General features: G+C 49.5%; 2 protein-coding genes across 3 annotated transcripts in view; one reads left to right on the top strand and one right to left on the bottom strand.

Moving 5' to 3' along the window:
- LOC146333449 (zona pellucida sperm-binding protein 4-like) overlaps window positions 1-11,799 on the top strand; it is a gene marked incomplete at its 5' end in the record, with an annotated part of 26,678 nt that extends 14,879 nt beyond the window's left edge. Inside the window, 11 exons of the mRNA XM_084826335.1 lie at window positions 2,371-2,526; window positions 3,154-3,341; window positions 4,045-4,142; window positions 4,816-4,943; window positions 6,087-6,276; window positions 7,534-7,681; window positions 7,962-8,049; window positions 8,370-8,480; window positions 9,412-9,565; window positions 10,375-10,437; window positions 11,007-11,799. Coding sequence (XP_084682461.1) covers window positions 2,371-2,526; window positions 3,154-3,341; window positions 4,045-4,142; window positions 4,816-4,943; window positions 6,087-6,276; window positions 7,534-7,681; window positions 7,962-8,049; window positions 8,370-8,480; window positions 9,412-9,565; window positions 10,375-10,408 — 1,295 coding nt within the window. The remainder of the gene's footprint in view (window positions 1-2,370; window positions 2,527-3,153; window positions 3,342-4,044; window positions 4,143-4,815; window positions 4,944-6,086; window positions 6,277-7,533; window positions 7,682-7,961; window positions 8,050-8,369; window positions 8,481-9,411; window positions 9,566-10,374; window positions 10,438-11,006) is intronic.
- Window positions 11,110-17,089, bottom strand: LOC146333448 (cocaine- and amphetamine-regulated transcript protein-like). Of its 2 annotated transcripts, none has more exons than XM_084825849.1 (4): window positions 16,609-16,843; window positions 14,734-14,817; window positions 12,746-12,926; window positions 11,110-11,293 (listed from the first exon to the last, which is right to left on the bottom strand). In XM_084825849.1, the coding sequence occupies exons 1-3, from the start codon at window positions 16,744-16,746 to the stop codon at window positions 12,819-12,821; spliced, it is 330 nt and encodes a 109-aa protein (XP_084681975.1). In that variant the 5' UTR covers window positions 16,747-16,843; the 3' UTR covers window positions 11,110-11,293; window positions 12,746-12,818. The 2 variants fall into 2 exon arrangements, with proteins under 2 accessions (XP_084681975.1, XP_084681976.1); XM_084825850.1 differs by having other exon boundaries at window positions 11,113-11,293; window positions 12,751-12,926; window positions 16,609-17,089.

The following is a 17,089-nucleotide window of genomic DNA, read 5'->3' as shown; positions in this document are numbered from 1 at the left end:
CCATTACTACTACATCATGCTTCCTTAAAACATTGGCTATTTGCTTTTCAAAAGTTTCATCCTCATCTTCTCCTTGGTTGGGTGGCCAGTAGTAGACTCCGACCACCAGGTTCCTTTTATTCTTTGCTCCATTTATTTTGATCCAGATGCTCTCGATGGGGCTACCAAGCTCATCCTCCTGCATTTCTGTGCAGAGATATGTATTTTTCACCTACGTCCATTGTTACCCCCAACATTACATCTCCCTGCCCCGTAGGATTCAGTTTAAAGCCCTCCTGATGAAGTTCTTCATGCTGTGGCCAAACACATTCTTCCCAGCCTTTGTGAGGTGCAACCCATCCCTTGCCAACAGCCCATCTTCCAGGAAGTATAGCCCGTGGTCCCAGAATCCAAATCTCTCTCATCAGCACCACCTTCATAGCCAGTCATTCACCCGGAGTATTTTTCGTTCCCTTTCTATCCCTCTTCTAACTACTGGAAGGATGGATGAGAAAACTATCTGGGCCCCGAAGTTCTTGAGTTTCCTTCCCAAAGCTTCAAAGTCTGACGTGATTTCTTCGTAGCTCCGCTTGGCGGTATCATTTGTTCCCACATGGATGAGAAGAAAGGGATACCTGTCAGTGGGCTTTATGAGCGCAGGCAACCTTTCAGTCACATCTCCAATCTGTCCTCCTGGGAGACAACAGACCTGGCGAGTCCACGGGTCTTCGCGACATACTTGGGTCTCGATCCCACGCAGCAAGGAGTCTCCCGCTACTACCACTCTTCTCTTCTTGTTGTTGTAGGCCTGGGTTTCATCGCCTCTGTTTGACTGACCTTCAGCCTCTTGCTCACTCTCATGCAGGTTCCCCTGTGATTCTTCCTCTGCAGGCTGCCCTCCAGTCTCATCCGCAAGTACCTGGAATCGGTTCCACAGCTCCACTGCTTCCACTGGTGCAGAGTGGCATCTAGTTCTTCTCCTCCTAACTGTCACCCTTTTCCAAGGAGTATCCTCTACTCCATTTTTCCTCCCCTCAGCATTTCCCACTTCTGCCTCCTCTTGCTGTTGCTCTTCAAGCTTCTGGTCTTCCCTTTGCTTCTGTAGTTCTCCCATTCTGTCCAAGAACACTTCGTGTTCTCTTATTCCCCGGCGGGTCGACAGTCGCCGCTCCAGTCCACTTACTTTTTCTTCCAGCAGCGTGATCAACTTGCGCTTGTTGCAGGTGTAGGCCATGTTGTTCTCAGGCAAGAAAACAAACATTGCACACACCTTGCAGGTCACCACCGCTGGAGAGTCCTGTCCTTCCATAGCCTCATTTCCCTTTTTGTGTCTAGCTTTGTGATTGTTCTAGACTGGCCTGTGCCTGCTCCTCTACTCAGTAGAGGTTAAAAGCAGAGTCCCACTGGTGTGGAAGTATGTGTTACAAGACAAATAAATGGAAAAAAGTTAGTTAAAAAATAAAATAAAAAATGGAAAAAAAATGTTAGGGACCTCCCCTGCTGAACTCCCCTGGCCAACTCCTGTTTGCTCCCCGTTTGCTCGCTCTGGTCGCTCGCTCTCTGGGAGCTTGCTTGCTTCTGTAGTGCCTGGACCAGCTGGAGCAGCTTCCTCTGCTCTGCTCTGCTCTGCTCAGCTGGGAGGTGGGAAACATGCTGAATCTTCCTGCCCACTCAGCTGCTGGGAGTACTCAGGCCACATCCCTCCAATTCAGTTGGAGCTCTCAGAAGCACCTGGTGAGCTCACAGCCTCTCAGAAGGAGAAAGGGCAGCCCCCTGGGCTTCCTGCAGCCCACTAACCTCTTTGCCTCTGTCTCCTTTGTCTCTTCTACCACTGCAACTCCCCTGGCCAAGCCCTGTTTGGTCCCCCTGGCTCGCTCTGGTCGCTCGCTCTCTGGGAGCTTTCTTGCTTCTGTAGTCCCTGGACCAGCTGGAGCAGCTTCCTCTGCTCTGCTCTGCTCAGCTGAGAGGCAGGAAACAGCCCTCACGGTTCTGAATGAAAGGCTGCTTTAAATAGAAACATAGGTCATTTGGGTTATACTGTGTCAGGACACTGGTCCATCCAACTCAACTCATATTTGGGCCTACCACTCCCATCAGCCCTAGCCAGCATAACCAATGGGGAGGGATGATGGGAGTTGTAAGCCCAAACACCTGGAGGGCCTCAAGTTCCCCATTCCTTTTGTTCCTGAGCAGCCAAAGTGCACAAGCAGCAACATAGCAAGGGTGCCTCCTTCCCTGCCACTTCACCACTTGTGCAAAGGCTGCCTTCCTCATTGGCTGGGCTGTCTTGCCTGGCAGACTGCCTGTTATGGGCCTCTGAGCACGATGCTGACTCCCTGCAAAAACAGACCCACTTTGGGGGCGTGAATCTTGCATCTTTGTCTTCTCCAGCCCTGGATGCCCCCAGCTCCAGCTTGTGCGCGGCCATCTCGACCCCAGACAGACTGCTGTGCGGCACCCATCAAGTCAGTGAAGAGGAGTGTGCTGGGCTTGGGTGCTGCTACAACCCCAGGGACCGGATGGCCCCCTGTTACTACGCCAACAAAGGTGAGTCGAGGAGCCTGGTGAACCTGAGGCTGGTGGGGGTAGGACTTACAGATCCACTCAGGGTGGGGGGTGGGAAGGATTGGACCTTCTAGTAAAGCAACCCCAATCTCAGATCTGTTGATTGGCTCCTGTGCAGCGCAGGAGTGGAGATGCGTGAATGCGGAACATCGTGGTCCTTGTATGACCAAAGCAGAACTTCAAGCCAGCACCCAAATCCAGCCCACTTGGGCTCCCAGCCTAGCCCTTTCATAGAATCATGGAACAGTAGGGTTGGAAGGGGCCTATAAGACCATCGAGTCCAACCCCCTGCTCAGTGCAGGAATCTAGAATTCTCCAGAGGGCCACCCCCACTCCCACATCAACAATCATGTGTTGGTTTCCCAGCTTTTATGCAGTTTTTCCCCATTCCGAAAGGTTGAAATGGCTCTCCAAAGGCTGCGTTCCGGGCAGGAAGACCTTGAAGCTCCAATATGCAGGCAGTTTTTGGCTTTTGGGCCCCGCCCTCTTTGTCTTTGGCGCCACCCAGCCCTGCAGTGCGGTCCCTGAGAGCTTCTCTGGAGTGGAACCCGTCCCTTGGGCTGAAAGAGATTTGAAGCCCCCGTCTTTGCCCCCTTCCTTTGCCAACAGTGACAGCCCACTGCACCCCAGACGGCCAGTTCTCCATTGCCGTCTCCAGGAACGTGGTTCTTCCCCCTCTCGATTTGGATTCGGTGCGCCTGCTGAGCAGTCTCGGGGGCCGGTGTGCCCCCCGGACCAAGAACAACATGTTTATCCTCTTCCAGTTTCCTCTGTCTGCGTGCGGGACGTCCTTCAAGGTAACGAGGGCGTTGAGACCTGCCTTCAGCTCTCCCCAAAGCCCTTCTGCGCATCAGCATTAAAACATCTGGTGTGGTCTTCTGAAAGATTTTGATTAGAGATGCCAGGTGTGAGCTTAAAGGCACAATCCTAGGCATGTTTAGACCGACAAAAGTCCTACAACACCCAGCATTCCCCAGCCAGCCATGGGGAATGCTGGGAGTTGCAGGACTTCTCTTCTGACCGGGGAGTGCTGGGAGTTGCAGGACTTCTCTTCTGACCGGGGAGTGCTGGGGGTTGCAGGACTTCTCTTCTGACCGGGGAGAGCTGGGGGTTGCAGGACTTTTTTTTCCTGACTAAACATGCATAGGACTGCGGCCTAAAAAGAGCTCCCCTCCAGAAATTTTGGACTTCAGTTCCCATAATCCCTGATCCCTGGCTAGTGCTGATGGGAGTTGTAGTTCTGGAGGGCACCAAGTTGAGGAAGCCTGTTCTAGATCCTGGAACTCCCTTAAAAAATACACTTTTTTCCTGTAATTTCAAGTAAACGCTACTTTTTTCATATTTTTTTTTAATTAATACCCACACATTACAGTAGCTCAGTTAAAATAGTCCACAGGTGTTTGCCAAAATCTAAATGGTACAGAATGTGGTTTGGTTTTTAGATGATCTAATTGCTGCCTCTGCAAACTGAAAGTTTAAGGAAATATTGTTTCTGTTCAGGAAGCTGGAAGCCAGCAGATCTATGAGAACGAACTGTTGGCGGATGGAGAGCTCCTTGTATCCAGATCAGGGTCCATCACCCGGGACAGCGACTTCAGGTGACAAGTGCAGAGAGACGGTTCAGGCCCAGGGAGGGATTGAAGATGCAGGAGGAGAAGGAAGAGAAGCGAGGCAGAGAGATGGCAAGGCCCCCACGCACGCACACACACACACACGCACGCACACACACACCCATGTGGGTCTCCTTGGGTCTGGGCCAGTGCAGCTGCCATACAAATCTGAAAAGCTTGCACACCACTGATCAAGAAGACTGAAGGCACAGAACCCCATGATTTATTGTCGGACGTTCTTAGCCTGTAGCCCGCTACAGTCATCCCCTGGACAACATGGCCACTTGAACTCCACTGTTGAAAGGACGATCAACGGTGGAGTCAAAAGTGGCCATCTTGTCTGGAGCTGGATGGATGACGGGATTTGTAGTCCAACACAGTCTGGAGAGCATCAGCTTGGGGAAAGCCTTTTCCCTCCTGTGGCAGTGAGTTCCGCAGGTTAACTCATGTGCCCAGCAAAGAAGCACTTTCATTTGTACATAGGTCAGGCGTGGGGGTTGTGTTGAGATTGCAATACCCATCAACCCCAGGAGCTGGGGTGATGGGAGATGGAGTCCCAACACATCTGCAGTGCACCAGGTTGGGGAAAGCACTTCTACAAGGATATTCAAGGAAGGCAGGAGTCGGGGGGTCCTCCAACCTCGTTCCCTGTCTCCGTCAGGTTGACCGTCCGCTGCAGTTACTCCGTGGAGGATTCGCTCCCTGTTGCTGTCCTGGTGGCCACTCTCCCTCCGCCAGCTGCCATTGCTCAGCAAGGGCCCCTCACCTTGGAGATGAGGATCGCTCAAGGTGAGTGATCTTGGGGCAGGGGAGCAACCAGGCCAACAAATCTTCCTTAGGCGACTGGAGGAAGCTCAGAGGGGGTGGCAGGGAAGCATCAGGATAAGAGACATCTGGTTCTAGCTCTCCTGAAGCGGCTCACAATTGGTCGGCGAAAAAGACACGGAACACGAGGAAAAGGGGATGGGGAGGGAAGAGAAAAGAAAAGAAATAGTCTCTTGGCAGGGCTGGTGGAACGGCCCTGCTTTCTTTCTTTCATTTATTTATTTATTAAATTTATTAATTGCCCATCTGGCTGGTCACCCAGCCGCTCTGGGCGATGTACAACAACAAAACAGTTAAAACAATAAAATTCTACATTAAAAACTTCATAAAAAATACCCTAGCCCACCCCAAATGCCTGCCTGAACAACCACGTTTTTAATGGGCGGCGGAAGCTCATTAAAGAGGGGGCATGGCGGAGTTCCCTAGGGAGGGAGTTCCACAGAGTGGGGGCCACCACAGAGAAGGCCCTCTCCCTCGTCCCCACTAGTCTAGCTGACCTGGCTGATGGGACAGAGAGAACGCCATCCGAGGCTGATCTTGTTAAGCGGCCAGTCTGGTGTTGCTGGAGGCGCTCCTTGAGATAGGCTGGGCCGGAACCATATAGGGTTTAAAGGTCAAAACCAACACCTTGAATTTGGCCCGGAAAACAACTGGTAACCAGTGCAACTCCTTCAGCACTGGAGTGATGTGATCTCGCCGGCGGCTGCCTTTAATCAGGTGAGCCGCCGCGTTCTGTACCAGCTGCAGCTTCCGAACCGTCTTCAAGGGTACCCCCATGTAGAGCACATTACAGTCGTCTAGACGAGAGGAGACCAGGGCATGTACTACCGATGGGAGCAGATGGTCAGGAAGGCAGGGGCGCAGCCGCCGTATCAGATGGAGTTGGTACAGCGCTGTACCATCTCCCTCCACCATGGGGGATGCTGGGAATTGTAGTTCAACCCATCTGAAGGGCACCAGGGTGGGGAAATCTGGATTAAGTGATGCCAGCTGAACTACCCAGGCTGAACGAGATGCTGCTGTTCCAGGTGCTGGACTTGTGAGTGGGTCAGAATCCGACCTCCGTCCTTCTTCCCTGCTCATAATGGGCCCTTTCCTCTCCCACAGATGAGACGTATTCGTCCTACTTCGCTGACTCGGACTATCCAGTGGTGAAGGTTCTCCGTGACCCAGTCCACGTCGAAGTCCACATCCTTGGGAGGAGTGACCCGGCCCTCGTTCTGGTCCTGCACGAATGCTGGGCTACCCCAAGCACCAACCCGCTGCAGAAGCCGGACTGGCTGCTGCTGGAGGCGGGGTCAGTATGGGCTGGATGGCAGGCTGAAGTGTGAGATTTGCCAGACGGTTCCACCTCTTCCCCCGATCACTGATCTTTTGGGGTTCTTCCCAGCTTTGCTGCTGCCCCCGCCCGCCGAAAGGTTGAAATGCTTCTCCTGAAGTTTAGTTTCTGGCAGGAAGACCTTCAAGCTAAAATACAGGAATGCAGCCCCACCACCACCGCCCGAAAGCTTCTCTAAAATTGAATTTGCCCCCTGGGTTGAAAGAACATCCCATCCCAGCTCTAGAAGCAATAACGATGGTTGAGAACAGCCTCGGTCCTGAATTTGGTCCACACCAAAAGCTGACTTCGAATCCCGTTTTTGCTGTCTGTTCTCGAAGCATGGTTTGCCACCGATCACGTCGCTGCTTTTCTGATTTCAAGCTTCCACTTTCTCTCCTTGTTAAAGAGGATGGGAAGATTCCATAAACGACTCTCTCTCTTTTTGTTATTTTTTAAGACAAAAGCACCCAGCCATGGTTCAGCAAGCTGGTTTGGTGTCATAGTTGAATGGCCCAGTGGGGAAACAGTTTTCTGCTGGGTGTTCCATAGTAAGCTATGGTCAGATGGACCCTGAAAGCTGTGCCAAATTCATACGCAACCTCTCTCAGCATCCTGAGGGCTTTGGTTGTGTTTTAAAACTTCCAGCATTGGACGAAAATCATGAAGACTAGCACCTCCGCAAGCAATTTGCCATGGACTTTTTGAAGTAGCAACAGAGCTGGCTTGAGGCTCAAGTTCAGAACTTGTAGAGATGTTACGTTGACGCTTCCTGGCCATTTCTGTCAGCCACAGTTCCCTGGTGTCCCATTTTATTTAATTTGGGTATTTGTATACTGCTTTTTTGGGACAGAGGCTCTCGTAAGGCTCTTGCAGCCATCAGACGAGAGAAGGTGATGGGGACCAGTTGGACTGTTCTCCCACGCACCCCCAGGGGCAACCAAAATCACCCCCCCACCACCATGGGAAGGAAACCAGCAGCTGACTCCTGATCCAGTGGAGCTGGTTGTATTGTTGGGTTTTGGTTTTTCGAGCGTGGGGTTCTCGCTGTATCTGTTGTCTCTTATGAATATTGTCAGCCTGACCCTCATTGAAAAGCGGGATATAAGTCTACTAAATACATAATAAATAACGAGGACTAGGAACTTGGTTTTGTTGCTATGAAACGGAAGGACATGTTCTGTAGAGTCTGAGGACTTTCTGGCTGTGTTAGTTTGCCAAATCCTTGCCTCTCAGGTGCCCTTTCAAAGGAGACAACTACAAAACCCAGCTGGTGCCTGTTGGAGTGGACTCGGGGCTGCCGTTCCCAACACACCACCAGCGCTTCGTTGTCAGCACCTTCACATTCATGGACACTGCTTCCCAACGGATGCTCACTGGGCCGGTAAGATCTCTTTCCTTCTAGAGTGTGGTTGCTCTCTGTGCATCCTCAGAGCATCTGTGCACCTCTGTGCATCTTGCTCTGTGTAGGGCCCAGAATCTCCATATGCAGGATTCCGAGTGTTCGGTGTTAGGAATGAGTTGTTCCTTCCTTCGTTATAATCTGATGTGCCCGACATCCAAGGGGGAGTGTTAAGCCTTGACACTAACTTCCCTTAATTAAAAAAAATAAAATAGAATTATTGCCGGGATGGCTCCTAAGGTTTGTCTCCCTTCAAATCTAGGTATACTTCCACTGTAGTGTGTCAGCCTGTGTCCCTTCCTCACAGGAGAGCTGCAGCACCCGCTGTGAGGCGAACCCACAAGGCAGAAGTGAGTCTTGATAAAACTAAAAGGCCGTTAGAGGGTTGGACTGCGGAGACCTGGGTGCTAGTCCCTACTCTGCCAGGAAGCCCCCTGGATGACATTCCACCAGTCACTGACCTACCTCACAGGGTTGTTGTGAGGATAAAAACAGAGCAGGCGGAACATGCAAGCCACCTGGGGTTCCTCGCAAGGGTGGGAAAGGCAGGATAGACATGTAATAATAAGTAAAAACTGAAGAGAGTCTTTTGCCTCCGGGCTGCGGGACAGATGACCTTGGGGTGCCCCCCGGAAAGTCAGTAAGGCCACGCCTCTCTTCCTGTCTCCAGGCAAAAGATTAGCGGCAGCGCATCACCTGCCCGAGGAGTGGCTGACGTTGGTGAGTTCGGATGGCCCCGTGGACTTCTTTGGCAGAGCCGTAGAGGGGTCCTTTCCTGAAGGTAAGGGGGGAAAGCAGTCACAGAGGGGTGTGGGGTGTGACTTTGCAGGGAGGAGTGTTGAAGGAAGAGCAGTTAAGATGGAATTGTCCCGAGTGGAAAGGCCAGGGTGTGGGGAGGGATACATTTCTTCCTCTTGGCTCCAAACAGCCCCTCGAAAGGCTAGTTTTGCTAAGAGAGGTGTGCTGTGTATAGTTCAGCCCCCAAATCGCCCTTCGGAATGATCTGCCCCCAAATCGCCCTTCGGAAGCGACGTATGTTCTGGTTTCCTTTATTTTTTTTGCCTGGAGTCACTGTCCTGGTTGTCGAGGGGTTTGGGGGTAAAGCTCCCAAGTCTTAAGGGGATGTGATACCATACAATTGGTGGGAGGGGGGGAGTGAACCTGTTTGGGGCTCCAAGCCAGTGGAGGCTTGTCAGGTTGGTCATGCAAGCGAAAGAAAGTGAATTGCTGGGCAGTGGGGGAATCAAAAGGAAGGGGTGCCATTCCCCACTGCAACACTTTGTTGCAGAGCTCCGTGTATGTGCGGCAGTATTGTGTGAGCTACCCTGCAAAAGGGGTGTTGTTGTTGTTAATAATACGAATTGTTATTTGACGTATAGGGAGAGAAATGCATTCCAGTTCCACGGCTTTCGGGTTGGTTTCATGGATTCTCACCCTGCCCTTCAAATTATTATTAATCATCATCCATACTAGTAATAATTTAAAGTGTAGGGTGAAAATCCATGAAACTAAACCAGAACGCATAGAACTAGAATGCATATTCTCCCCCTCCGTCACCCCCACCCCCGGTGTGTTTTGAGCTCCAGTTTAAGCTCCGTGGGGCAGAGACCTCTCGTCCTCTTGTACCTTTTGGCAAAGTGCCAGAGACCCTCTTCCTCTAACCTAGCCTCTCCCCTCTCTCTCTCTCTCTCTCTCCCCCCCCATCCATTTAGCACCCAGAGCTCTCCCAGAAGGCCCGATGAGCTGGGACGATGCTTTGTCTCTCCTGGCCGGCCTCGTTGCTGTGGTGGCGGCGGGGACGCTGGCGCTCGTAGCCCTGCAGAAGCGCTGGGAGTGGCAAGGAGGACCGGGCCACCTTTCCTCTGTGTGAGAAAAATTAAAAAGACACACACCTATCGCTGCTTCTCTGTGGTTCTTTGACGTGGTGGTGGACAGTGGTCCGAGAGGGACCGGGCCGGCCCTGCAGGAGTGCGAGGGAGTCCTTCCCATGGCACTTAAGAGAGCGGCCACGTCCTTCCACAGTGCCCTTTCCCCGTGGTTAGGATGCTGCCTGACGCTCAGTGAGGATGTTTGCATTTTATCACCCAGCAGCAGTTTCCCAGGGTTCTGGGCAGCTACCAAACCCTTTTAACTCAAGGGTGTTGAACCTCTTTCAGCTGTAATTCCCCAAATTCCAGCCTGAGCTTCCGGGAAAGCCTTCAAAGAGGCATTTTGACCTTTGAGAATGGGGGCGGGGGGGGGGGAGAACCGCAGAAAAACCAAATGACTGGTGGTTGCGGGAATGGGGGTGCGGCCATTGGGAGAATCCTGGATTGGGCCCCCAGGCCTGCTCTGCTATCATAGAATAGTCATAGAATAGTAGGGCTGGAAGGGACCCACAAGGCCATCGAGTCCAACCCCCTGCGTTGGACTCATATTATTAACATATTATTATGTTAATAATAACATATGTTATTATTAACATAATATGTTAATAATTAATATGTTATGTTATGACATTGCATGCTATGACATTACAATTATGCAGACAATTACGTTACGACATTACAATTAATATGTTATGACATTAATAAATGTCATAACATATCATTATGTTAATAATAACATAATAATATGTTATTATTAACATAATAATCAAGTTATGTTCTGTCGTTTTCCTTTTCTTCAACACTCAGCCCTTTCCAGCGAAAGGCCCAGATGCCTCCCTGAACCAGCCGTGTCTTTGAACACTAAACCAGGTAAACCTCTGGCTGGACCCAACAGCGGTGCTGTTAGGGGATTTTCAACCCTGGGCTGGGCGACCATACAAGGACCCTGTTTGGCGGCCATGCGTGTTACTTCAGCTGTGAAGCATTTCAGTTCCCTCCCCGCTCCAAATGCCATTTCACACTCCGCAACTGCTCCTACCTTCCCAGTACATTAGTGCTAAAAAACAGAAAACCTATTTGGCCCACCTGATTAAGAAAAGGGGATACTCTGAGCATGTGCAGTTTTGCATTTTAAACTCCCTCCAAGCCTAGCGCCATCATGACTACAAGTGAATACAATGGAATTTGCATCTGCTGCTAAACCAGTTCACTTGGAAACAACCGCTGTTTCATTGTAGGAAAGCACCCTCTCTAAGGGAAAAGTAATACATTGAGCATCGTTAGCTATGTGCATGGCTGGCCAACCGCCTCCTGATGATAGAATATTTTTTAAAATACGGGGTGATTTGGCAACCAGCGTCAGCCCTGGGGGACCCTGGCATATTTCTCCCCCTTGAAGCACAATCTCTCTCTCACCTTATGCCTCTGCCCTCTTGCAGGGCCAGTCTCTGCATCTGCCCAGGGCGTGGATCCCAGAACAGACCGCTCCCTTCCACAGCCGTGTTTCATAACCATAATAATACAGACACGCACACACAAACAATCCATCATTGCTGGGATCTTTATTTCTCGCGTCTGGCATATATATAAAACCATGGAACCGTGGACGTAACGTAGCATCGAAATCTTTGGCTGCCATCTGCTGGATAAATCCAGGAGAGAGGGAGGTTGTGCCAAAAGCTTCCACTACCTCGGAGAAGGGAAACGCCTTTACGGTTTTGTTTGCCTGCAGGGGTGCAGAAGTCTTGTTAGATGTGCTTTTTCTTCTCTTTCTTCTTTCTGCTGCCTTCTGACTAGTGTTAAATATTAAACTGTGGCAGACTTGTCCTGCTGTTGGGAACAACAGAGAACTAGAACCGACAGTTGGAGAATGCAGGGGAGCAGATTTTGGCTAAACATTAGGAGGCAAGAGCTTTCCAGAGGTGGAATAGACTGCTTCAGGAAGGAGGGTGGGCTCTCCTTAACTGGGGGTGCTTAAGCAGAGCCAAACGACCTTCTGTCTGTGTGCTGTCGTGGGCAGATTTCTTTACTGAGCAAGGCGGGGTGGACTGGATGACCTCCAAGACACCTTCCAACACAAAAATTCAGTGGTTCTATCATTCTAAATCACTCTGCACATTGGAAGTTGTTGTGAAGGACATTCACACCGGAGCACTCTCTCTCTGTCTCACCTCAGCCGTTGCTCCCGCAACTGTGCTGGAAATGAATGAATGAATAAACAAATGTGTTTTTAAAAAAAATGTATTGTTAAAGATTTTTTATTACGTTGCATTTTGAGGATTGTGATTTGTGAACTACCCAGAGAGCTTTGGCTATTGGGTGGTATAGAAATGGAATGCATGAATGAATGCATGCATGAATGAATTGTGTGTGTTTTTGTGTTTTTGTGTGTTTGTGTGTTTGTGTGTTTGTGTGTGTGTGTGTGTTTGTGTGTGTGTGTGTTTGTGGGTGTGGGTGTGTGTGTGTGTGTGTGTGTGTTTGTGTGTGTTTGTGTGTGTTTGTGTGTGTTTGTGTGTGTTTGTGTGTGTTTGTGTGTGTGTTTGTTTTTTCTGTCTGTGTGTGTAATTTTCATTTATTATGAACACACAGTCCAGAAGTCAGGGCTGTTGTAGTTACATCCTACACTAATCAGGGGCTTTGGAAGGCATCCCAAAGATCATCAAGTCCATCTCTCTGACTCTAATCAGACCATTGGTACATCAAGGCCAGAACCATCAGTGTGCGCTCTCTCTCTCTCTCTCTCTCTCTCTGTGGTGAGCAGCTCTGTAGTCTCCAGAGCCGTGAGCAGAGGGGGACCCCTTCAGCAGCCTGGCTACCCGATCTCCTTGCTATTTCCACATCAGAAGTGGAACCCGAGACCTTCTACACCCAACATGGGGCCACCCGCTAAGCAAGGAGCCCCCACTCATGTCCCCTAAAGCAGGATTCTTCCCATCTCAGGAACTACCTTTCAGCCCAGCAATGGGAACAGGTGGCCCTCTAGGTGTTGTTGGATTACAACTCCCATCATTCCTCATCACTGGCCATTGCTCATGGGAACTGCAATCCAGCAGTATCTGTAGGCCCGGACTATCCCCACCCGTTGCCTGAGTTCCTATCTGCACTCTGATTTGTCATAGCTGACCTTTTTCTTTTGAAAACTGTGGATCTGGAACACCGAGACGTTTTCCCCCCTCACCGTGCCTGAGCAGATGCCTTCCGTCCAGCGGCTGCTCCTCGACTCTGCCTCCCCCTCCATTGCTGCAGCTTCGTCACAAACACTTGAGGATGTACAGGTTGCAGGACGTCCCACGGGGGCAGTTGCACACTTTGCCGATGCGAGCCCCTTTCCGCACTGCACACAGCTCCCCGGCGTCACACTGCACAGGGGGACAGGGTGGAAAAGGTGTCGGGTACATGGTCGAGTGCAGACAGCTAGGTCAGCAATCTCTCATGCATGTGTCAGGGATGAATGTGCATACTGTGAATGGGAAAGTCAATCCAACCCAGATCTTTTTTGCACCCGTTAGCTCCGAAGTCTGTTCCTGCAGTTATCTGTGATTTACTTATTTTTTTAAAATGCTGTTTCTCTACATTTTAAAAATGCATTTTCATCCTCTTTTTTTGAGCTGGGAACCGAACCAGACGCTTACATGTGCAAAAGCTACTGGATAACTTAAATTCTTTCTTTTAAAAATTTCAACAAAACCAAAAAAGGAAGAAAAAAATTGTAGTGACGTAAATTTGTCTATCAATTTCAATGCATGCATATGAAATATGTGTACATAAATGAAAATAAGCTTTCAAAGAATTATACATTAACGGCAACAAAGGCCAACCAAATATCCGTATACGTATCCATTTGCAAGTGGTGTCTGTATACCACCCGTTCAAATGTTTTAAGTGTTAAGGCTTCAATCCATTGCATTAAATGGTAACTTAAATTCTGATCTGCACAATTACTCCAGGTTGGTGCTGGGAGAGATGAGGTCAGTTCATCCCAGAACCTGCAAAGCTCAAATTCCGTAAGCATGCGAAGCTCTGGGCAACTGCTCTAATTTTCCGAATTCGGGCTTGGTTTTGCAATGAGTACAAGTAAGTTGTGTGGGATTGCCATGCAAGAGGAGTGACTTGCTTGTGATTCACTATGATGACAATCTTGGCTTTTATAATCAACTTTCTAATCTATATGGCATATGGGGGAAAGGCTGCAACCACGTGGCAGCGCCTGCTGAAATATCGAGGAAGATGGGGCGGTACACAGCAACAGCTCTGTCTACCAAAAGCAGAAGAATACTTGCTCTTCTACTTAAGTATTTTTATTTATGTGATTTGCACTCTGCCTTTCTACCAAGAAAAATGGCACTCAAGGCAGCTTGGAGTCATAAATAAAACTGGATTCAAACAATGATAAAACAGATGAATTAAAATATAGTTAAAAAGACAGCAACCTTGATTAAAGTGAGCTTGTGCCAGTCATCTTTTAATAGAATACCCATGTGCAAACATGCCATGGAAACTGAATAAAGCATCACCAGGCAATATATATATCCAATGAAAACCAGGCTGGTGGAGCATTCATGCACAAATCAAGCAGTCCCAAATTAGTCCAATCTTAGAAGACAACTTGTTGACATCCATCCGGGCTTCTGTCTTTATCAACAGCTTTTGTAGGACCTCTCATTTAGATCCAACCCCGGGACCTGCCAAACTTTGCAGCTCAGAATCACAGTGCCCAGATCTGCTATTTCCCGCCAAATCCCTTTTGTATCATGGCTTTTAGATGTGCAGGAATTGTTTCTCATTTCTGTAAGCTGTTCAGGGAGCCGGGGGGCGGGCGGGCTGAAGAGCGGGATAAACATGCCATAAGTAAATTAGTATATGGATCATTCTGCAATCTGCAGCAATGCTGTTTATTTTGCTGTCACACCTCTCCCACAGTGTGGGGAATCTGAGGTCTAGATGTTGGAGTACAGCTCCCATCATCCTTGGCCACCCTGACTGATGGAAGTTGGGATCCAACAACATCTGGGGAGGCATGAATTTCCCACCACTGCTCTACAGTAAATAGGTTACAGCCTTTAAGATCACTTAGCCAGAATGTCTATCCCTCCTTGTTAGAACCCAGAGAGCTCTAAAACAACCCCAAAGAGGGCAGATTCAATGCTGCTCCCACTGGCAACTTACCGACGGTACCCAGCCAAACTTCTTCTCAATGAACGGCAGCTGGCTGTTCTTCAGCTTCTCCAAGACATCTTGCAGGGCTCCGATCTGCAAATCAAATCCTAGTACACTCAGAGAAGCAAACAGGGTGCAACCATCAAGCAGTTTAAAAAGCTGAATGTGTGGAAAATGAGAAGATGGGGTACAGAAAGCGCACAGTTAAACTGGGAAGCCACCCGGAGAGATCACCCTGGAAGAAGCCAGTTGCAGCACAAACAGCAAAGAGTCTCGCAGCATCTTAAAATTGAACAAATTCAGCGCGGCAAGGAATTTTGTCTGGCAGCAGCCAACTAACTGGGCTGTGTATATGTGTAGTACATATGTGCAGTATACAAACACATCCTGACTAGGGAGGGAGGGAGTGTGTACAATACATATAAAATTCCCTCTAATGGCAAACAGTGGTGAGTGCCAATGCAAATGGAGGCAAAATGGGGCCATGAAGAAACATCAGAATGGATCCAGCATGCTCAGGAGAGCACCGAGGTTTGCAGAAAAAATAAATGTCAATTTAAAAAACTTAAGGGGCAAACATTAATAGCCCCCAAACAGTCCAGTGAGGAGCGAGTGTGCTTTGTGGTCATGAAATGAGTGGCGATCGGAAAGGAAAAATGGAAAACTAGGCAACGGGGGTTCGGGAGGGGACGGCCTGCTGGAAGTGAGGATATGCTGCACAGTTCAGTATATAAAATAATATGCAACATGAGGCTAATCTGTAAAACAAATAATGTGTGAATCTTGTACAATTTGTTCTTAAAGAACACGAATGTCTCTTCTCTCTTGTCCTTGCTTAGGGGAGGCATTTCCTACCTCAGATCAAACAAGCTCCAGTCAACAAAAAGCATCTGCCAAAAATATAGTTGTTAATCCTTTAAACACACTTCTCGACTCCCCCCCCCCTTGTTGGTTCCTTCTGTTTTGCCAATAAAAAAAAAATCCAGTGAGTTCTCAAACCATCAAATCTTGCCTTGAACAAAACCCATTGCTGGTGGGGGGAATTTAAAAAAAAAAAAATTCTGTACTGGGGGTGGGCAAGTCACGCTGTCAAGGACTGAGGACTAGCTAGAAGTCACTCTGTTTCTTTTGGTATCATATATCAGGAGCTGCTACCAGGGGCTGGCTTATTCCAGCCAAAGTTATGTTTCGAAAAGAAAGGCACTTTGATTCCTGCTCTGATCAAATTCTGGAGTTTCAGATCTCCTCCTCCACCCCGACACACAATACTACCTGTTAGTAAATGTGAATGTTTTAATTTCGTTTGGCCCACGCTGGCTTTCCTAGTGAGGATGCACATTTATTTATAGCACTGTGGACTAGAGGGGAACCAAACTGCCAGAGCATTCAAAACACTGAATTCAGGCTGAATTCATTTGAACACTTAATTCATGGGATTTGCTGCTGCAAGATGATGTGATGGCTTTAAAAGGGGGGGACAGACAAATCCGCAGAACGGGAAGAGGTGAGAAAGCTGAGAGCAGAACACTTGCATGCCAAGGCCATCTTGTCCCTCTGTTAGCCATGTCCAGGGGTGAGCGCCGATCATTATGTAGCTGATGTGGCATCATGCGCAAGAGGGCAAGATACTGGTGCGGGGGCTGGGATCGCCATGGACGTTTGGCCTGGTCCAGCAGGGCTTGTCCTGCGCTCTGAGCAGCACCCAACAGCAAAAGGTGTGGAATTTTGGTATAAAGGCTTACTGTGGCATCTCGGCTGTCCTAACGGGGCTAGAGCTGATGTCATCACAAGTTCCCATCCCAGTGTCCTCCATGCTGCCTGAGGATAATGGGGGCTGTAGTTGTCCACCCACCTGCAAATCTCTGGCCCCACATATTCCCTTACCATCTCCTTTTCCTCTCGGCTTTCGACAGCTGCAGCCTCGCCCGCCGCACCCCGGATCTCCGCCGATGCCTCGCAGGCACCCAAGAGCAAGAGAACGGCGCACCCGAAGTAGAGGGCAGAAAACCGGGAGGTGGCCATTGTACTCAAGTCGGCCCACACTGGCTTTCCACTGGGCAGCGAAAGAGACCGGGGCTCTATTATAGCAGCTTCACTCCTGCGCTGGATCCGTCTTCCACAGCCTGATTGGTGGAAAGTAGGAGTGTGTGTGTGTGCAAATAGAGTGTGCAGGTTTAGTTGTGCTAGCTGGGCTGGAAAGCTATGGTGGGGGGGTGCTGTTTGGAAAGACCTCAATCTCCAACGTCACTGATGTCATATGGCTCCTGCCCACAAGGGAATCACCCCTGGTTCCGTTTCTGATGCATTTCTCAAAGACCGCTGAGCAAATAACGTGACACCAATTTCCACCAAGAGGCTGCCGTGT

Source organism: Heloderma suspectum, chromosome Z (genome assembly GCF_057233095.1).
Source record: "Heloderma suspectum isolate Gila_16-S chromosome Z, 16-S_ref, whole genome shotgun sequence".
Classification (NCBI taxonomy): Eukaryota; Metazoa; Chordata; class Lepidosauria; order Squamata; family Helodermatidae; genus Heloderma; species Heloderma suspectum.
Note: the sequence above shows the minus strand (reverse complement) of the source record. Positions and strands in the feature narration are given on the sequence as shown.

Bases quoted from the DNA above. Each gene is read 5' to 3' on its own strand.
- LOC146333448 (XM_084825850.1), bottom strand. From the start codon at position 16,746: ATGGCCACCTCCCGGTTTTCTGCCCTCTACTTCGGGTGCGCCGTTCTC. The intron at 14,818-16,608 runs GTAAGGGAATAT...TTTGATTTGCAG, and splicing joins GCCGAGAGGAAAAGGAGATG to ATCGGAGCCCTGCAAGATGT. The intron at 12,927-14,733 runs GTAAGTTGCCAG...CCCCCTGTGCAG, and splicing joins AGTTTGGCTGGGTACCGTCG to TGTGACGCCGGGGAGCTGTG.